This window comes from Onychostruthus taczanowskii, unplaced genomic scaffold (genome assembly GCF_017590055.1).
Source record: "Onychostruthus taczanowskii isolate IOZ18803 unplaced genomic scaffold, ASM1759005v1 scaffold98, whole genome shotgun sequence".
Lineage (NCBI taxonomy): Eukaryota > Metazoa > Chordata > Aves > Passeriformes > Passeridae > Onychostruthus > Onychostruthus taczanowskii.
In genome coordinates, this window is record NW_024507879.1 from 1,577,895 (window position 1) to 1,599,684 (window position 21,790).

General features: G+C 45.9%; 1 protein-coding gene across 1 annotated transcript; it reads left to right on the forward strand.

Moving 5' to 3' along the window:
• Positions 1-2,683: 2,683 nt before the first annotated feature.
• LOC121348092 (hexokinase HKDC1-like) lies at positions 2,684-21,577 on the forward strand. The gene is made up of 18 exons (XM_041427285.1): positions 2,684-2,746; positions 6,254-6,416; positions 9,334-9,482; positions 9,563-9,682; positions 10,528-10,623; positions 11,678-11,777; positions 12,400-12,583; positions 13,430-13,585; positions 14,284-14,517; positions 15,326-15,630; positions 15,906-16,054; positions 16,144-16,263; positions 17,583-17,678; positions 17,764-17,863; positions 18,422-18,605; positions 19,281-19,436; positions 20,572-20,805; positions 21,433-21,577. The coding sequence occupies exons 1-18, from the start codon at positions 2,684-2,686 to the stop codon at positions 21,575-21,577; spliced, it is 2,754 nt and encodes a 917-aa protein (XP_041283219.1).
• Positions 21,578-21,790: the final 213 nt, after the last annotated feature.

Sequence of the window (21,790 nt, forward strand, 5' to 3'; positions counted from 1 at the left end):
TTTCCCATTGTAGCTATGAGCTCCTTTTCTCTGCAGGCCTTTTGACTGCAAGGCTGTGGGAGGCAGATGAATACCTGACTCTTCAGGATTCTCCTCTTCAGGATTCTCCATGGGGTTTGGAGGCAGAACTGCAGGAAAAGAAAGTACAGAATGAGGTGGTACAATTTTAAAGTCTTGTTGGCCCTTGCAAAGCAGGGAGGGAAGGTTTGTGAATAGCTTTTATTGGTGCAGGTCTGACAAAAGGGAAAAACAACATCACCTCAAGCTTCCAAGCTGCATGCAGTTGGAGCTGATCTGTTCACTTGGGCCTGGGCTGGTTCCCCTGTCCTGGCCAGGATAAATACAAAATGCTGTAACACTTTTGGGGGTTGGGCCCTTGGTACATTGAGCTGCTGTCTGTGTGGGAATGAGATCATGTCTTGTGTTCTCTTGCACAGCAGGCTGCCGGAAGCTGGGATGCACCAAGGGTGAGTGAACAGGTTACACACTGATTCTGACATGTCAGGTATTTCACAGAGCCTGCTGCCAGTTTAGGAACATTCAGATCTTTGAGACCCTTTTCCAGTGGTGTCCGTCAGAGAAAGAAAGAAAAGAGAGAATGGAAAATAAATCTACTGTATTACAGACACAATGAGCTCTGGATCAAAGGGGGATGGAGCTTGAAAGGTGATGTTTTCAATTTTGCTGGCCAGAGGGGTTGTGACTCGGATGGCATGGGTAAACAATGAGGAGAGAGACAGTCCCTTTGGGAGTCAGTGTCTGACTTAACGAGCCAGCAGTTATTAAAAGATGAATAGAGGAGAAGTGAACCGTGCTTTCTGGCTGGTAGTGTGGCTTATTTTCTTCCTTCTTTTCTCTTTCTCTCAAAGATCAAAGGCCTAATTTTAGAACAAGCCCTATTTATGGACTGCTCAGCCACTCTGTCTGCTTTACTCTTGTTCTAGAGTAATGGAAAATAAATAGAGCTGGCAGGATCTACCAGTGTCCAGAGCTCATCCCTGATGCGAGGCAGGAGGAGAAAAACCTTTCCTAGCAGAGGTTTTGTGTGATTTGTCTCTGCAGAGGGAGTTCCCCTCCCTCAGTTCTTTCAATCTTTCCTCGTGATCAGAAGCTGAAAAAATGTGACCTGTGACTGCTCCTGATGTTCAGCAGAGCTAACTCCTCCTGATCCCTGCCTCCTTGATGTGCCATAGCTGACAGCACTGGGCAGAGTCCTCTTGCCAAGGCTGGTGCTGAGTACGGAGCCGAGTGTTGGTTTGTGTGCCTCTGGATTATCCTCCTGTAGATACAGCCCACCATGACCAGTTGTACTCTTTTTCTTTTTACAATAGCATGAGATGGTTGGGTCCACTCTAGGCTATGAACTGATGTAGCAGACATCCTTTCTACTGACTGGCTGCCTCTGCCCTTCTCTGGATCTCTAGACAATTCCTACCACTCAGTAGTTCTTTGTGCTTCCTCACTGTTCCTTGGCACTCTGCTCCCCCTTTCCTCTTCTCCCCCTGGTGTTTTTCTAATCTAGCAAAATAATTTTTAATTTTTACCTTGTTCTGCAGAATTTAGGGTGACAGTTGTCTGCAGTAACTGTGCTCAGTTCAGCTGAACATTAACTGGGGGGAAACACATGGTGTGTAGGTGTAGTTTGAGAGTGAGCCTCTAATTACCCCATGAGAATGCCTTTTTTTTTTTTCTTCCTCTCCTTTGTGTCAGCATTACACTGAGTTTTCTTGGGATGATGTTTCCACAGTCCATATCACTTGATACAGTGACAAAATCCTGGCAACACTTGTGTATTCAGAACGAATTTGAGAGTGGAGGTTAAAGGCTGTGTCAAAATCTGCTGCTGTAAGGAAGCTGCTCTTGCTGTAGGTGCTCTGTGCTGCCAGTAAAAGGCATCCTTTGGTGGGGCTGTCTGCTACCCACACTGCTGCCTGCCAGGTAAATCTGTCCTCTCCCCTGGTTTTGCAGGACTGAGGATCTTCACTGGTCTGGAACTTTGGGAGAAGGGAGAAGAATCAGTCCACAACCTCTCTGCTGGGAATTGCACAAGAGGCATTCCAGCTGGGGGCAGGGGTCTGTGTGTCTCTGCTCTTTACACAGCTGAAGCTTAATTGGTACAAAGCCGCAGTTAAGGGTGCACTGTGCAGAGCTAGAGTGAAGTTCATTCGTGCAGAAGAGCTTGTCTCACGAGTGGGAGTGCTGAGCAGAGGGAAGAAGTCTCCTAAAGCCGTTCAACTTTGCAGATTCCCGGCAGCACGCCACAGTGGTGGGAGCCTGTCAGCCCCTGGAATGAAGCGGGGCAGGCTGCGTAGCAACTGCTTTGAGAAGTGGTAACAATTCCCAAGTGGGGCAGTAACAAAATCGATTTTTCTCCCCTTCAGCTTGGCAGCTCTCCAGGTGCCTGCTCTGGCACAATGAAGTGTGTAGCTGGGGAGGGAGGGACTTTGGGTTGATGTGGGGGGGTGGGTGTGTGATACAAAGAGGCAGAAGTTTAATCACTGACCCGATCACACTGGATGGATTTATTTCTGGACTCAATTTCCCAGGAACTCTGCTACTCCACACGGGGGAAAATGCCTCTGCTGAAGTTTCTCTAGCTCCAGTTTCGTGAATAAAGATCTGTCGCTTTGGAGTTATTCACAGCAGCTCTGTCACTACTGACTCACCCATCTGCTTCAAGAAAATGTTTGCTGTCCACTTGCTAGCTTTCCATTTCACAAAGCTAAAAGAGGATCAAATAAAAAAGGTAAGTTGCAGCGTTAGCTGGTTGCTATTTTAAGAACTGTTACCCCGATACAGAGGGGTCTGCAGTGTGTAATGCAGACCATATAATGGCATTATCCACTAAAACCATTCAGCCAAATGGGGTAGGAGGTACTTAGACCTTAAACCACCTGGCAACTGTGAAAATAGGTCTGGTTAGTGGTTTTCTCTGCACAGTTATAAGTGGTCTCCCAGTAATAGAGAGAATTCTCTGCAGTAAGGGAAAGTGCTTAAGCTCTATCTGGCACGGTGTGGAAGAGCCCAGAGGACAGAAAGGATGACTCTTGCAGAGCCACCTTGCAAGTGTATTGTGAATGATGGGATTTCTCAAGCTGAGCAGGAATCAGGAGTCAGTCACGTAGCAGGGATAGGGAAAACCCCTGTGGTCTTTGGTCTGGGTCTGCTGAGATTCAGGAGAGATTTCCAACTGGTGTTGGAGTTCATGTGCCTCCTCTCTGGTTATCCAGAACTGGCTAATCACTGATGTTTATAGGTGTGACCTTTAATTACAGTTGGAAAAGCTCGAGATGGCTCAGATCTGGGAGTACTGGGAGTACTCAGTACTGGGAGTGAGCTGCCTAGTCGTTGCTCTTCCCTAATCTACTTTCATGGCCATGCTGAAATGGGTTTTTGGGCTTGTGTCCATCATAAGACCATGTGAGACCTGTAAGCTTCATGGGTCAGAGGTCCTCTGGTTTGTGGACATGTCCCCTGCAGGTCCTCTATTCCTGGTGTCTTCATTGAGTGCTGTCAGGTGGCCATTTCTGCCAGGCTCCATCCTCTGGTTTTCCAGCCAGGGGCTAGAAAGGTGGGAAGTGGGGCTGTCTGTGAATGCATGGTGGGAGATCCAAGGTCCTGGTGCATGGATCCACTTCCATCACTGAGCTCATCAGCAAAGTGAGCAACTCCAGGTTCTCCTGTCTGTGCCCAAAACATGCAGTGGCTTGTTCCAAGGAGGATTTCTTCCATTAATTCTGTTTTGGAGACAGGCATTCTGAGAGAGGTGCTGGTAGCTCAACAATCAGATGTCCCTGACTCAGTCATAGCCCTTTTATCCCTAGGATTTAACGTGATCAGAAAAAGGCCTCGCTGCCCCTCCCCTCTGTGAGGAGCTGATCTCTTATCTAGACTGTACTATTTCTTCATTATTTTTACTAAGAAAGAGAAAGACCTTGTGGAGCAGTGCTTGGGCTCTGCAGAGAAACATTGAGCTTGCAGTTGCGTGAGGACAGTGGAGACGAGGTAGCAGAGGAATTCTGGCAAACCCATTAAAAAAATCAAAGTCTTTCTGCAAGGTGCAGACTAGCCCTTCCTGAAGGCAAGAAACCACATGCTCCTCAGACTTCTCTTGTAGCTAGCCTAGGGTAGGCTGTACACAACAGAGTTGATTCCTCCCTTATCAGAAAGAAGGAATGTCTTCCCACCTCTCCCTCCCCAGGCTTATTTACTCTGGTGGTGGCAAAACCAAGAGCCTGCCTGCCATGAAAACAGTGCTGTTTCCAAAAATGAGACAAGGCACTGTTCCTGTGCTACAGGAGGGGGACAGCCAGTTTGGTTTAGCACAGCCTGGCCATTCCTGTGTTTACAAGTAAATGATTATGAGAGCAGGGCCTTGCTCAGGTTGTAAATGAGACTGGAGAGCCAGCAGGATTTCCTGGGCTCTGCCTTATCTAGTTCCTGGGAGAGGACTGTCTGCTCCTCTGGCTGCAGGTAAACAGGGTGGGAAATGCAGTGTCCGTGGGCAGCAGGGAGCTAGTGCGTGTTCTCTGCAAACAGACATGGTAATTTTTATTACTCTCGAGAGTTTTTTCCCCACAGGGCTTTCTGCCACAAGGCTGTTTGGGTCTGTGTCAGAGTGCATGAGTGCTGCATGTCTCCAGTCACTGTATTTTCTCCAAATAATCAGTACGGGTGCATAGGCTAAGATAATGGATCCTACACAGTGGTGGAGCCTCCAAAAACCCTTGGAGGAAATCAAGTACTTGCACAAACAAGGGCTACAAAGACAAATCTGAATAATGACCTTTTCAAGGCACAGCTGTATCCAAAGGCAGCTGCTGCTCTGGGACAATTGTATGTTGTAGTTTAACACTTTCTCTTCTCTGTGTGTGTGTGTGTTTGTGTAAGTGCTGGAGTGACTTTTAGGATCCTGGCTCTTTCAGGTGGCTCATTGCTGACCATCAGTTTAAAATGGGACTGGGAAGAGGTAATTAGTTTGTACCTCATTAAAAGAGATGGCCAGTCCAAACTGTGGCAGAGATCAACTTATCTACAACCTGCATTGCCCTTTGCTTAAACAATGCAGCCCTTTAAATCCTGTTGTATTGCTGCTGGGACTTGGTTTGTGTCCTTCAGACCCTCCAGACCTCCCTGTGTGAATGGGACTGATGAAATGCTCTGAACAGATAGAGCACCACAACAGCATAGCCCATGGTGGAAGAGCTGAGTGTCTGTAGTAGCAAAGCACTGGCAGCTGTCCCACCTCTCTCCTCTGGCCCCGAGTCCCCTGTGCTTGGGAGTGGGATGCAAACACCAATGACCCTTCAGTGGACACTATTTGGAGCACACAGTTATTACGTCTGCATCGTGTTCATACAGCACCAAAGTCTGGCTCCCCAGTGGAAAAGCTTCTGGATGTTGACAGACTATCTTTTTTCCCTGTGTTAATCCTTTGTTGTATCCATCTGTGTAGTTTCTAAGCCACACTGCTTATAGCCCTGCAGGTATGTGTCAGTCCCAGCAGCACATGGTCCTTTAGGAAAAAACCTTTCACTTTGCCCTGATGAAGCTGTTCATAAAAACTGATTAGCTCCTCTGCCAGTTTATCTGAATGAGCTGCTTCATAGATACTTTTGAATTCTTTTATATTCAACTGGCTTCTATTTTGATGTATTCTGTGAGTTACAGACCTTTAACAAAGGGTATTGATTGCACCCAAAAATGTGTTTTAGATGTAATCCTAGAATCACAAGAGAATGGAGAGCAGAGCTGGAGTGAGAAAAAGGCTTTGAGTTCCAGCCTGGCATGCCAACAAAGTTAATTGTCTGTGGAGTGAAGCAGCAGCTGAATAGATGTTTTTGGGTTGTGGCCGACAGGCTTGGGTACTGATGGCATTTTCTGGACTTGCCTCAGAGAGGTCAAACTCTCCCCAGATTGACATACTTTGCAGTTCTAGTTCATTACATCTCTAGCAGGAGAGGATGGTGTGAAAACAGCTTGTCAGGGTCTCACGCAAATCTCATGGGCTTACATAGATTGTCAAGTTAGTGAGCCATCAGAGAAGATGGCCAGCCTTTGGGCAGTAATTCACCAAGGCTGCATTAAACATTTCCAAAACAAAGTTTTTTTTAGAAGTGTGAATGTCCTGATGATGACCCGCAGCTTGCTTACACTGACAGTCATGAGAACATCGGTGCTGAGGTCAAAAATGAAGCTAACCACCATCCCAAGGAGCCTGCATGCCTCTGAGTGCCACCTTCCCTCTTTGCAGGTGGACAGGTACCTGTACCAGCTGCGCCTCTCTGACGACGTCCTGCTGGACGTGGCGGCTCGCTTCCAGGCCGAGATGGTGAAGGGGCTGGGCAGGGACACCAACCCCACAGCAGCAGTGAAGATGCTGCCCTCGTTTGTGCGCTCGCTGCCCGACGGCTCAGGTGAGAGTCCCTGATGTGAGCTGCTGCCAGCAGCCCAGGAGAGCACAGCAGAGGCACAGGGCAGCCAGGGGCTCTGCTTACTCCCTGAGAAAGCTCGTGTGTACACTGAGCCCGGGGCGGTGCTGGCGGTGTGGTTTTTCCCTTGCACCAGGTGGGTTTTGACCTAGAGCTGCTTGTTTGAGGGAAGGACCCAGTAAGTGCTCGGGAGCAGCTTCTCCCATCTGTTCCCAGTGCCGGCCTTGCTGCAGGAGCTGTGGCTGGACATGGCAAGGGCAGCCTCTACAGCTCAGAGCCTGCAGTGCAGTCTGCTGTGGGATGTGTGACAGGGAGGGCAGGATGCTGCCCTGAAACCCCTCAAACTGCCAAGTGACAGCAGCACGGCATCCTCAGAGCCGTGATCCCCAAATTTTGCACTGCTTTTGCTAATTCCCCAAAAAGTGATCCCTTCTGCACTTCCTTGCCTTCTCCATTGGGAAAATCTGCTTCTGTGTGGGGTCCACCAGGAAACTGCTCTGCTTCTTCAGCTGAGACTTGGACAGAGAAAGTGCAGCAGTGTCCTCTGGGACGATGTGACATGAGATGGAAATTAAAAGCTCATCTTCTTTGGAGATGTATGCACATCCAAAATAAAACTCCTCAGCTGGCTCCTGGCAGTGCAGCCTACAGAAAATGACATTTTTTCCCAGGTTTAACCAAGTTAATTTGTGCAGGATTCTGTGTGTCACCTAGATCAGGACTCGGTATAAACTAGCTGAAAACTGAAATGTTAGCTTTGTACCTTTCCATGTGACTTTATTCCTGCTGATGGTAACTTCCCTGCAGTTAAATGAGGAATAATAGCTTTAATGGCATAAAGAAGGTTTCTGAAGGCAAGTTCCTTGAAATGAGGCATGTCTGAGTGAAATCATACACAAGCTGACTGGATGGAAGGGAGCACTCTTCCTTTGCTGCTAGCTTTGTCAGAGAGAAAGAAGTGCTTTTTAAACCCTTGCAATCTTGGTGTCAGTCACTGGTCCTGAAGTCTCACAGGTCTCTGATGCTGTTCTGGAACAGCAGGGAGCCCCTGAGGCCAGGACACCTGGAAAATTGCATGTAGTGTCATCAGTGTTGCAAGAGCCCATGTCCCCAAGCCCAAGGTTTGGATGTTGCTCTCCTGGCCTGTGTGCCAAGGACATGCTGCAGCATCAAGTTGGGCTATATCTTATTGACACACTGCCTACTCTAAGTATCACATTGATTTTTCTGGTTTTGCCCTCTAGAAAAATCCTTGTTGGTTATTTTGCTTCCAGACTGGTTAAAACTTCCAGCAGGTTTAAACAGCTCAAACCTATATGGTTATTCCCTCATTATTTATTATTATTAACTTATTTATTATTATTATTATTATTATTAACCTTGAGATTATTTTGGTACCCTCAGTGTTGCTGACTGAAATGACTCATACAGAGCATCTTCAGTTCTTCATAGTTTAGGGATTAACAGTCTGACTAATGTCACAGTTTACTGAATAACCCAATCTGCCCCCTCACCTTTGATAGCTGACCATGGTATTACAGGTAGAATTTCCTGCTTCCTCTCCTTTCAAGACCAGATTTAATCATGTTTGGACTGTGGAACAAAGATCGTGCAAGGCCAGGCACATACCACTGTGTTTTCCTTTTGGGAAGGGCATTTTCCTGTGTGAGGGATAAACAAATTTTATTGTAGCAGTGAGGCCAAACTGTCCTTCCGTCTGAGCTTTGCTGCTGGAGAGGGGTGTGTCTGAGCAAGTCTGTGAAACAAAATGGTACTTTCACAGAAACACCAAAAGACATTTGAAAAGGATGGCGTTGGTTGACTTTGGGTGGCAAATTAGCTTTGCCCCACTTGGAATTTGACTTCTGCACCAGAGCTGAGTCTTAACATATGTCTGCAAATCCTGCATCCTCTACTGGACACAGGCAACGATCTCACATTCTGCTTGTGCCGCGTTTCAGGTGATGGTTTTGCAGCCCCTGCGTGCCCTGGTTGGTTTGCAGTTGCTGTGGGCCTTTCTTGCTGAAAAGCTCATCCTTCTGCAGCTTGCAAGTATGCTGCTGTGGAAGGAGCAGGCTGAACAAAGCCAAACTGACAAATAAAAGTTGAATTATCTGTTGCACAGCAGGCTGAGAGGAGAGACCTGATAGCCTTGCTGAGGGTTTCCAGCTCTCAGTGATGCTCCCAGGCCCATAGGATAAGGATCTGCCATGATGGGGCAGGAGAGGCTCTGGCTGTGGTGAGGGAGGGCCCTCAGCATGGCACCTTGTTGAGCCTTTGCTTTTTTTGTCAGGGTCAGGATTAAATGTGTGAGACGGTATTTCTTGTTCAGATTCAGATGTTTATTAGTTCTTATTTAGGTTACAGTTTTATAAACTGTGAGTTCTACAGCACTTCACTCTAATAAACTAAAAAATAAAGACCTATCTCTCTCTTTACAAGGCTTTTTAAGGAGAAACTGTCTAATTAAGAAATGACACTAAAATTATTTTTACTTTCAACTTAATAACTAACTATCTGTGGCCCTCAATGTGGAATTTTTTATCTAATTACATAATACTACTTAAACTTGTGAAGAAGAAGGACTAACTTCCGTTTTAAAACTTCTATCTTGTTTTATATATATTCTATCTTGTTTTGTATATCTTACTAAATTTTAAAACTTTAAACTCTAAGTTTTCTACTATGTGCTATTACACACTTCTATTCAAACTACACATCTGTGATTTCAGTGCTATTATTTAATTTTGGAAGTCTTCTCTACAGCCTCAGGTTAAATGCAGTGTTCTTTTGGGGGTCAGTCAGCACAGAAAGTCTCAGATTCTCAGTAACCAGGGCTGCAGCAGCACCGGAGCCACACTTTGTGGCCATCCCCAGTGATGGTTGCCCCCTCCTGTTGCAGAGAAGGGCGACTTCCTTGCTGTGGACCTGGGTGGCTCCCAGTTCCGTGCCCACCAGGTGAAGGTGTTTGATGATGGGAAGCAGAGCAGCCAGCTGGAGAGCAAGTTCTACCCCACACCCAAGGAGGTCACCCAGGGGAACAGAGCCGAGGTAGGGCACTGCTGCTGTGCTGTGCTGCTGCAGCACCCGCCTGCAGGACACTGCCCAGCTCTCCTCTCTTGTTTGTGCAGCTCTTTGATTACGTTGCTGACTGTCTGTCAGACTTCATGGAGACCAAAAACCTGAAGCAGAAGAAGTTGCCTCTTGGCTTTACGTTTTCTTTTCCATGCAAACAGACCAAGCTGGATGAGGTAAGATGCGTAAGAGCACTCTTGTCAAGCCGAGCTCCTTGCAGAATCTGGAGAAGCTGTTGAATGCAGGTGCTACCCTGTGGCTTTTAAGTGGGGTCATGCCTACATAGCTCTCTGAAGAAGCCATGGATGCCTCTCAGTATTTAACTAGACTTGACTATCCTTCAATGATTCCTTTCTCATCTCAAGACAGCATCATCTTTAAGCAAAAGCTATTCTGTTGCTCAGTCAGTACACAATTCCACAGCAACCATGTGCCCCTGTATTAACACTGTTGGAAAGAGATGTGCACTTCTGTGTCTTGAAACATTTTTCTTTTTTAAATCACTCTCAGGCTTGGGGTTTTTTTTCCAGTTGATTCTGAATAGGAAGTACCTGTAGCTGAGCTGCTTGAGACACCTCTTGGGGAAACGAAGGGCTGGTTGCAATTATTTTGTGTTCTCTCATTCTAGCCTCTCTTATTTCTAGGGGTCTGTGCTTTGGGCTCCAGTCCTGCAAATGCTTTTTGCTTAATTCTATTGGACTGTGATCAGCATAGGATAGCCAGATGTGCTTTAAACGAAGCACAGGGAGACACATTTACAGAATCGGGACTTTATGACTGTACCTTTTTGGTTGTGTTGGTACTGACAGGCACCCCAAGGTAAGATGTGACTTACAGGTTGGTACTGACAGGCACCCCAAGGTAAGATGTGACTTACAGGTTGGTGCTGACAGGCACCCCAAGGTAAGATATTCTACTCTGACTTATTTTGGCTGAGTTTTAATAATGGACTTCTTCACACACAGTCTTGACTGGCTTTGTGGTTTGTGTGCTTTTGGGTCACTGCACTGTTACTTTTCAGGGGGTTCTCCTTGCGTGGACAAAACACTTCAGGGTCAGAGGAGTGCAGGACACAGACGTGGTCAGCTGTCTGCGCAGGGCACTACAGAAACACCAGGCAAGTCTTGGACCTGCAGGAGCCGGGCCAGAGAATGTCCTCCTGGGAAATCATCTCTTGGTGTGTGGGTTCTTTTGAGAGCTGTCAGATATCCTTCAGGGATGGGCAGTAGCAAGTGCTCAGCATGCCTGCACATTTGGGGGATCTGAACCTCCCTCACAGCTGTAATTCAGACTGCCCTGGTAACAAAAGTGTTATCAGTGCAGGCTGGTAGCCCAGGCTGTGTCAGCTCACCAGTATGGCCCCACTACTGTCTCAGCCCAAGGGAACCTCTTGTGAAACTGCAGGGTGATACATAAAACACTCAATGATTTCACACACTGTGTTTCACAGCCTGGCCTGTGGGATGAGGGATGAGGGGGAAGCTGCCGTCTCAAACTGGCACACCTGACTCCACCAGGGCTTGCCTGTCCCCCTCAGTCTGTAGGATGGAGCCACTGATGGCAATTTTTAAGGCCAGCAGTAAGACATTATTAAATCTGCCCTTGAACTAGCATACAGCCTTTGAATAACACTATGTTTTAATATTTTGGAAAGCCTTGCTTTTCATGTTTGGTGCTCTTGATAACACCAGCTAAGAAATACAAAGCATCTTTGCTATCTTGGTGACTTCATAGCAAAGAGGAAACTGCACAGCCTCAATGGAATATCTTTCTACTTGAGTGTGGTATTGCTGCACAGCTGTAGCTGCATTTCTGTGTGTTTTCTGTCCCACTTGGTGGGCTCTGCTCAGGTGCTAGGATGTTGTCCTTTCACACAGCCCATAAGCACAGTATCACAACATTCACACCAGTAATGTGTCACTTTTCTGGCAAATGAGGTGGGATTGGGAAAAAACAAGTCCTTCAAGCAAAGAGGCTGGCAAAACCCTTGAGAATTCAGAGATCTTTGTAACCTTACAGAGCTGTGGGAAGAGCATTGTAAAGGGAAGCAGGAAGCTCCTGAATGAGCCCTTCTAGGTGCAACCCAGGGCGTGTCTGCGTGCTGGTGCTTTATCACAGAGGAGGTTTTCTGAGCTTTTCTCCCTGTTAATCACCCATTTTTATGCTCTTAGGACATAGATGTTGATGTTTTGGCACTGGTCAATGACACAGTGGGAACCATGATGACTTGTGGATATGATGACCAGCGCTGTGAAGTTGGACTCATAATTGGTAATTTTTTTCTGTTCGCCATGAAGGTTTTTTTCCCTCTCATTTGTTGAATTGCTACAAATCTGAAGTAGGAGGGAGTTTCACAATACAGGAAAGAGCAGAAAGAAAATGGAAAAAACAGTGGTTGGATTTTCAAGCCCGACTGCCTTCTGTAAAGCAGCTGTTTTTATGCTGATCACATTGCCATCAAATACCACAGTCCCCATTTTGTCTGGGCTCAGTTGTGACCAGCATACTAAACTTTTCTGCTGACTGTATAGAAAATTACTGTGTCTGTCCAGAGGAAGCTGAATTCCCCTCACGTCTGGTAGTTAGCACCAGCTATGCTTTCCACAGTTTCTCCATTTCATGCACTATGATGCATTTTATTAGGCACACAAGCACATTTGAAAGAGAAAAAAAATGTTTTTAAACAAGTCAAACCTTAGAATAATTTCAGGTCTTTTTCATTCACTGTGAAATGATGATTTCACGCGTGCAAGAGGCCTATATTAGCATCCTGTGCCAGAGGGTTATGTGTTTGTATTTTCTTCCAAAGGCAATATACCGACTTATTCCCCAACACGTGGGCTTAAACAAAAAGCACACATGGAACAAACAGTGGTTTATCCAATGCCCACAGGAACTGGCACCAACGCCTGCTACATGGAGGAGATGAGGCACATCGACCTGGTGGAGGGCGACGAGGGCAGGATGTGCATCAACACCGAGTGGGGGGCCTTCGGAGACGACGGCGCTCTGGATGACCTCCGCACCGACTTCGATCGGGAGCTGGACCTGGGATCTCTCAACCCTGGAAAACAATTGTAAGTGATTCCCTGCCTGACCTGCTTTTCCAGTGTTTGCCCCCTTGGAACAGGAATTGTCTTAAGAGAACCTGAGAAGACTTGATGCTGGTTCGTGTAATCCAGCTCTTTCCCTTCTGGAGAGGGTGAGTGTGGGGTCCCAGTTCTTGGTTTCTCTGCGTCTGGAGTGAAGGCACTTGGGACAGTAGTTCATGTCCAGACTCAAGTGTTTATTATTTCTTACCAGTAAAGCAGTCTCACTACTGTGAGTTTGGCAGCTTTTTATTAGAAGGCACAAAATGGCCAAAAAATCTCTTGGTACAAGGTCTTTTAAGACTAAACAATCCAATTAAGACCTGACACCTGGATTATTTTCCCTTTTAACCCAATAACTGATCCCAAAGAGCCCAATTACAAAATGCCACCCAAACCCATGAAGAAGAAGGAAGAAGCATGAAGAAGAAACCCAGGACAGCACCCTGTGCCCCCCATCTTTCTTCTATCCACAACATACTAAAAATCCCAAAACCTAAATTTCTCACCAAATGATACACCTACACTACTCTCTAGAATCTATCTCACACTTTTGTGGATTCTAGTCTATCTTGAAGTCTAGGAAACTTTCTCCATGAATGAGGGTCAGACTCAGTGCTCCCCTGGGGGTCAGGGCACCCCAGAGCAGATATTCCCGGTGCCCTGGGCTTCCACAGGTGAGTACCTTTCACAGCTCCCTGCTGCAGGCCAAGGGATTGCTGCTGCAGCTGCTCATGTGTTTTTAAAACCAGGTGGTTGCTCTGGTATGATGCTGTGGAGGGCTAAAGAGAGGAGCTGGTGAACACCTGGAATCCTTCCTGTGCTCCATTCCAGGTTTGAGAAGATGATCAGCAGCCTGTATTTGGGGGAACTTGTGAGACTCATTCTCCTAAAAATGACAAAGGAAGGTCTGCTCTTCAATGGGAAAGTGTCAACTGCTCTGCTTACTAAGGGCAAGATTGAAATGCAACACGTGTCTGCAATGGAAAAGTAAGAACTTGTAATACACTCATTGAGAGTAGCCACTCTCAAAGTTAGTCTTTCACTAGAACAGCAGTGACAATCCTGAACTGTCCAGCTTGATTTTGCTTTTGCCTAGGAGAAAAGTTGATCTTTCTGTAAGTAGGAGCTGGTGTAAGATAGTTTTAGCAAAGCACCACAGTAGCAAGTGTGTTGGTAAACATCCCAGATGCAGGTTGTTTAAATAACCTCTCTGGATGCCTGGGTGTGTGGGATGACTGCTGCAGTTTTCAGCCTCTCTGGTGTGGGAATACTGGGGCTGTGGAGATGTAGTGCAGCTATAAATCAGCTAATGGACAACTGGGATTCTGGTGTTTTGAAGAGGGATCCTGGTCCTCACTGTCACTCCAGGAATTATTTTCTTTGTTGTACTGAGTAAAGCTGTATATCTGTTCTTGTGATCTCCTTCTTTGGACTGTTTTATCCTGTTCTCTTCTTGACCAGCTGATTGGTCTCACAAAATGCTGAACCCCAGAAAGTTTAGCATTTGAATTCTCTCCCCTGGGTACTTCTGGGAATGCTGTGGGAAACACATTACTGCTTTATGGGAGCCAATTATGATGCAGTCTGATAGGCTGTGTCGTGGTCTCCTCTCATTTCTTTTTGAGCCAAGGTATTGATTTGTAAGTTTTTGCATCTGGTGATGCATTCTTTTGTTTTGGCGATAGATACAAGGATGGCCTGAGCAACACAAAGGAGATCCTTACAGAGCTGAACCTGTTTCCCTCTGAGGAGGACTGTGTTGCTGTTCAGCATGTCTGCACCATCGTTTCCTTCCGCTCAGCCAACCTGTGCGCCGCCGCCTTGGCAGCCATCCTGACCCGGCTCAGGGAGAACAAAAAGCTGCTGAGGATGCGAACCACCGTTGGGATTGATGGGGGACTCTACAAAACCCACCCCAAGTGAGCAGCTAAAGAGGATTTGATAATTGCTAAGAGCCTCCATCTGCACGTGTGCATGGATTTTCAGAGAACTGCCGGTTTTGCTTCAGCTTTGGGGAGAGGTTGAACTGGCTTAGGTATTGCAAAGCTGTCCCAGGAGCTTTAGAATTTGGAGTGGGGTGGGAGCTGGGGGTGTTCAGGCTGGAAAAAAGGAGACTCAGAGGTGATCTTATCACTCTCTACAAGTCCTGAAAGGTGGTTGTAGTCAGGTGGCATTGGTCTCTTTCTCCAAGCAGCACTGACAGAACCACGGGACACAGACTCAAGCTGTGCCCAGGGAAATATAGGTTGGATATCAGGAAAAAGTATTTTACAGAAAGGGTGATAAAGTACTGGAATGGCCTGCCTGGTGGAGTCACCATCCTTGGATGTGTTTAAAAACAGACTGGATGTGGCACTGGGTGCCAGGGTTTAGCTGAGGTGTTAGGGCTGGGTTGGACTCAATGATCTTTAAGGTCTCTTCCAACCTTGTCAATCTGTGATTCTGTGCAAAACATGACACCTGGAATCATGGTGTCGGAGGAAATGCAGTTGATTTCTCAGGTGACTCCTGGGCCCCTAGGACACTTGCAGTTCACTGTGGGTTTTTTCTTTTCTTTCTTTCTCCCTCCACTACTTCCCTGTTTTTCAACCTGTGCTTTCCCAAACCGGAAACCTCCTCCAGCTATTCTCCCAAACTGTTTGGAGGCCCGATTGCAGACGGAGATGAAGTAAACCATGCCCCAAAGGTCTGCGAGAGCCTAAATAAGCACTTCTGTGTCCCTGCCAGGTATGCCAAACGCCTGCACGAGGTGGTGAGGAGGCTGGTGCCCGCGTGCGACGTGCGGTTCCTGCTGTCGGAGAGCGGCAGCGGCCGCGGCGCCGCCATGGTCACGGCGGTGGCGCGCCGGCTGGCAGCCCAGCGCCGGCGCCTCGACGCCGCGCTCTCGCCCTTCCTGCTGCCCCCCGGAACCCTCCGGGAGGTGAGGGACAAGATGAGGGCTGAGCTGGAGTACGGGCTGAAGAGAGAGGCGCAAGGCCAGGCCACGGTGAAGATGCTGCCCACGTACGTGTGTGGGACACCAGATGGAACAGGTGAGGTCAGCTCCTGAGCGCCTGGAGGCGGCTCAGCAACGTTGCTTGTCTGTTTTTGGGGGGAGGGAGGAGGGTAATTAATCTGGCACATGCCAGGGGAATTTATGTTGTCAAACTGGTGCTTCCTGCCGTGTTATCTGTTATCTTCAGCCCCATGCTAGCAGACTTGATGGGATAAATGCCATAGGGAACAGAGTGCTAGCATTGGTATGTAGTCCTGGCTGGCAAACGTGCTAGGAGAAGTACCAAAATGAAATACCTTTCTTCTCCTTCAGAGAAAGGAAAGTTCCTTGCCCTTGACCTTGGTGGCACAAATTTCAGGGTTCTGCTGGTCAAAATCAAAAGTGGGAGAAGAAGATCAGTGCAAATGTATAACAAAATCTTTGCCATTCCTTTGGAGATCATGCAAGGCACAGGAGAAGAGGTAATCTTAAATGAATATTTAACTGATCCAGCCAAGGCCCATTATATGGGATTACTTGTGATGTTTATATGCTGCTTCTTTCCTTCCAGCTCTTTGACCATATTGTCCAGTGCATAGCAGACTTTCTGGAGTACATGGGGATTAAAGGTGCTCGGCTTCCTCTGGGCTTCACCTTCTCCTTCCCCTGCAGGCAAGCCAGCATTGACAAGGTAAGAGCTGCAGCACAGAACGGTCAGCTCTGCATCTGCTTGGTAAATGACATCATTTTGGGCAAGGTTGGCTTCTTGGTCTGGAGAATGTATTACTTTACTTTGCAAATCAGTTGTGTTTCATAAGAAAATTATCATCCTGTGTTATCCACCTGCTATGGGAGGCAGAACTTTCACTTCTTGTCTCTGGTAAGTGGTGGACATGAACTTGTATTTGTTCTATAAAGATTAAGCCCTCATAACAGCAAAATGAAGTGCATGTTTTTAATAACCCAGGAACCTCCTTAGGCTGCCTTAACTCCAATGTCAAGAGACAACAAATGGCTCTCATGCTTGCTCAGGTTGTTTTCCAAGCTGTGCTGCTGAGCTCTGACTGTGTAACTCCTGCAGCACATTAACTTCTCTTTGTGGAGTGTCAGTGGACAGACCTGAACTTACTTGCTCAGCTTGGAAGAGTTGGCTTTTTGACAGATACAATATCTTTTATCTTTTCAGATCTTATGAAAGAAAATATTATTTTTATGGATTTCCAAGAGGGGCAGTGGATGTTGTGCTCAATTTTCAGCTCACTGTTGAGAGTATAGCAATAGGACTTGGCCTTTTGTGGAAACATTAATTCATATGCCTTCTAAACCCACAGCTTAGCATTTAGGTCTTGACAAATGATTAGGAAGCAAATTCCACAGTATTGATGGCAAACTGAGACATGTTTGTGTTCCATAACATGTTGCTCTGTGTGTTTGGTCTTCTACTGTTGCTAGAACTTGAGGGTGTTTCTTAATATCAGCTTTTTCTCCCGGTTGTCGTCCTTTTTTTTTTTTTTTTTTTTTTTTTTTTTTATAATTTGGACAGTCAGTCCAGAGCCACTTGCCACTTAGGAAGTGTAAAGCTAATTACTTCATGTAACCTGGAAATCAACTTCTGTCAGGCCAGGTTGCTGTCTGAAAAGAAACAGATTAGTGTTCCTGGAGTTGTGGGATCATACCAAATGTCCTGTAGGAAATGACCCAAAAATTAACAGTAGATATTCATTAATGTTTGATGATTTATGACAAAAGCATTTTCCTAATGAGATTTAGAAGGCACTGAGTGCAGTGCCTTGACAAAAAGCTGAGTAATCTTGGAGCCACTGCCATCAGCAGTTGAGTAACAAAGATACACGAGCACAGCCTGCACGAGACACCCACAGTAACCTGTCCAGGTAAATAAGTTATTTGGGGAAAAAAAGCCTTGGGGTGGGAGGCAAGAAAAAGCTGATGCTTGCAATGTACAGTCTGCTCTTTGCCTTCACTCATGACTTTCTTTCTCTTCTGTTTCAGGGAACACTTGTGGGATGGACAAAAGGATTCAAGGCAACAGACTGTGAGGGGGAAGATGTTGTTGATATGCTAAGAGAGGCCATCAGGAGAAGAAATGTGAGCTGTTTTTTTCTGCTCCTTTTGGTGTATTTAATGCACCCTCAGTCTGGCATTCCACTGCTGATCGTGACTTGTGTTTCAGGAGTTTGACTTGGACATTGTAGCAGTGGTGAATGACACTGTTGGGACCATGATGACTTGTGGTTATGAGGATCCAAACTGTGAGATTGGCCTCATTGCAGGTACAGTGCTGGCCACGGTGGGAGGGCAGCACCTGTGTAGGGCTGGGCTTTGGCATCTGTAAACCAGCACCTTTTATTGGAATTTGATGTATGGTGTTATCAGTTGCTCGGGGTTCTTGGCAGATTTGTGTGGTGTTCAGCAGGAAACTTACCAACATCTGTAGCAGGAAAGTTCCTGAACCTGTTGGACTTGTGATCAAATCTCTGATGGTGCCTAACAAGTGTGTGCAGGGTAAAAGAATACAGGCAGAGCATGAATTCTTGTTTTGACAAGTACATTCGTAGTTACTGTGTAGTTTCTGTAGGTCACAGACCATGGAACAAGCATGTTTTTAAAAATCCAAATGAATTCTTGCTGGGCTTCTTAGATGATTCCCCCAACAGGTTCCTCTAAGTTTTGATCCAGAAATATGTCTAAGCATAGAATCATAGAATAGAATGGCCTTGAAATTTGAGATGTGACAAAGAACTTTAAGATGAGCACTGCAATCATCTGCCGCAAGTTTCTGGTGCTGCTTCACTTTTCCAGCTGAAGTTTTGTCATTTCTTTCCTTCTAGGAACAGGCACCAATGTTTGCTACATGGAAGACATGAAAAACATAGAAATAGTGGAAGGGAATGAAGGAAAAATGTGCATTAATACAGAATGGGGAGCATTTGGTGACAATGGCTGCATTGACCACATCAGGACAAAATATGACAGAGAAGTAGATGAAGGCTCACTAAACCCAGGGAAACAGAGGTAAACGTGGTGGTCCTGCTGCCAAGAGCCTGATGAAGTCAGTCTTCGAGAGACACTGGCTGCTTTTTAAAATGTGCTTAATGAATGAATAATCAGAAAGGAAATTTTAATATTGCATTTCTTTTGTGGCTTGGTAAGTAACCTAGATATAAAAAAACCAAAAAAAACCCCAAATCAAAAAACAAAAACAAGACATACATTGTTACCACAGCACTGTTTCCATCTTAAAGCATTACCAAACAGTGCAGCTGTTAAGATTTCCCTGCAAAGTCTAGGTCATGCTTTGTTCCTCCTCTTAGGGTGATTTTTCAAAGGCAAAATACAACTCAGACGTGTTGGGTAAAGACAGTATTGATTAGATGTGAATGCATTTGGGGACAGGGAGGAGTTTCACTTCAGTGTGGACTCTGGCTTTAACACTATATTCTGTTTAATGTTGCAAGGATGTTTTTCTACTTCTGTTACCATTTGGCATAGGTGAATATATTGTAATTAATGATTGCACTTGAAGTCACTGCAACAGATTTCTGATGACTGAAAAAATGGAGTTTCATGGCTATTGCTCTGCAGGCTTGGACTGCTTTTTTTTGAGTTCACGGGGCATGTACACACCACTCATGCTAAACAGAGCCATCTCTTTAAATGAGCATTTTTATTCCTCTTTTGACCCAACAGGTATGAAAAAATGACCAGTGGAATGTACCTAGGTGAAATAGTAAGGCAAATTTTGATTGACTTAACCAAACAAGGGCTGCTCTTCAGGGGACACATTTCAGAATCACTCAAGAAAAGAGGCATATTTGAAACAAAATTCCTGTCTCAGATTGAGAGGTAAAGTTGTTCAATTTGTGTGATTTAAATCCTTAAATTCTTCTGAGACACCCAGAAAACAGTCTTTTGCAAGTGTGTGGAGCCCTTTCCTTCAAGAAGTAAATTAAGTCAGTTACAGTTTACAGTTTTCTTCTTTGTGCATCCCCCACCTCCAGAATAAAACTTAAAAATAAGAAACTGGGGAAGTTACAGAATTATTAATTATTAATTTAATTAAACTAAATATAGTTGTAATTATATGAATTATCACTTCCTATCCACACAACTGGGTTATCTCAGATGCCTTAGCCATCAAGCTAAGTGTTTCTTGTGGGACTTAAAATAGCACTTATTTAAGAAAGCAAGAAGTCTGTGATACACAAATATGTGCATACCTACATATCTCTGCATGATTGCAATGCTCTGTAGGCTACTTGAAACTCTTTTTGCTGTGGACAGCCTTGAAAGAAGGGTCTCAGGAAATTAACAGTCATGTGGCTGATCTGGCTCTGCTCCCTCATGGCTTTGGGGGTTAGAAGAACTGCTGTTTGTGCCTTCTGGATATGCAGCCTTACGTGGCAAAGGGCATGGCAGGAGCAGCTTTTCAATCTGAATTCAGAGAGAAACCAGCCTTAAAAGAACTGGAGAGTATCTAATTAAAGGTGTCTTAGAACGTTAGAGAGGAGAGAATGATGCATCTGACTCTATCTTATTAGAAGGCTAATTGATTACTTTATTATACTGTGTTGCTTACTTCTAAACTGAATATGCACACAAGTGCATCTCATGACTCTCCTGTGACCGTCCAGACAGTCAGGACACACACACACACACACACACACACACACACACACACACACACACTCTTGGCCCTGATAAGCCAAGGAAACAAAACATCTTCTCTCTGGGTAAACAATCTCCACATTGCATTCTACTTTGGCACAACACGGGCACAGCAAATGATAAAAATTGTTTTCCCTTTCTCTGATGTTCAGAGAACGTAAAACCCAGAAATATTCTTGGGAAGAATTGTGCCTTGCTTTTCTCTGTGAAATGTAGCAACGGGAGAGTGTTAGAGCTGAAGTGGTCCCATTTCCCCTGGACCACAGCTGTGAGCAGTGGAGCTGTCCCTAACTGCTGCTGTGCTCCCGCGCAGTGACCGGCTGGCGCTGCTGCAGGTGCGGCGCATCCTGCGGCAGCTGGGCCTGGACAGCACCTGTGAGGACAGCATGGTCGTCAAGGAGGTGTGTGCAGCTGTGTCCAGGAGAGCTGCCCGGCTCTGTGGGGCAGGGCTGGCTGCTCTTGTGGAGAAGAAGAGGGAGAACCGAGGAGTGGAGCGCTTGCAGATCACTGTTGGAGTGGATGGGACTCTGTACAAGCTCCACCCGCAGTGAGTACCTCGGCACCGCTTTCCTTTGCTGCTTGCCTCTTTTCACTGTGAAAACATGCATGTACCAGCTTTCTGCTGAGGTGGTTAAAAACCTGAGAGGGGGTGAGGATCTAACACATTTCCCTGCATTTTGTTATTTCCCTTTCCTAGCCATAGGATCAAAAATTGTAAAGTCAGCTCCAGTTACCACTGGGAAGCTCTTTTCTCTGGAATGTTGAGTGAACCTAATGCTTATTTTCCAGTGTTTTGGTAAATTTCTACAGTATCTGAGTCTCCCAGATGGAAAGCTGTCTTGAGATTTTGGAGGTAGGTCAGTATTCTGTGAGCAAGGCCTAGAAACAGATGCATTAGCTTTTGAGTTGGGAGAAGAAAAACTCCTTCATGATCTCTGAAGATGTGGGCAGTGTGTGGCATCAGGCTGAACAAAAGTCAAACGGAGAAATAAAAATTAAAATCTGATTGTGTACAAAAGTTTGTATCTTTCATGAATAGGAGAAAAAGCAAATAGGAATGAATAGGAGAAAAAGAAAGCAAGGGCTGAGGTTCCTTGCTTATAGGTGAATACAAAGATCTCAGATCAGAAAGCAGCTGTTAAAATGTTCTGTTCTTCTCTCCCTTCCCTTTCAGTTTTTCTAAGATCCTGCAGGAAACAGTGAAGGAGCTGGCCCCTCAGTGTGATGTGACTTTCATGCTTTCTGAAGATGGAAGTGGGAAGGGAGCTGCCCTCATTACTGCAGTTGCAAAAAGATTGCATAATGTTGGACAGAAGTAGAAATGAGAGGTCAAGTCATTTCAGCCCTGCCAGGCACGTGCAGCAGGGCTTTGCTGAGTGGTGATTACAAACAGCTTTGCCAACACCAGCACACAGGTAGCTTTTTTGGGGGAGCAGCTGGTTTTGACCAACCAGGATTGTGGATTTTTGGTAACTTGGGTTAGGTGTTTCTGCTCCCTCTGGCATTATGTCTTGGCATGCCACAGCCTACTC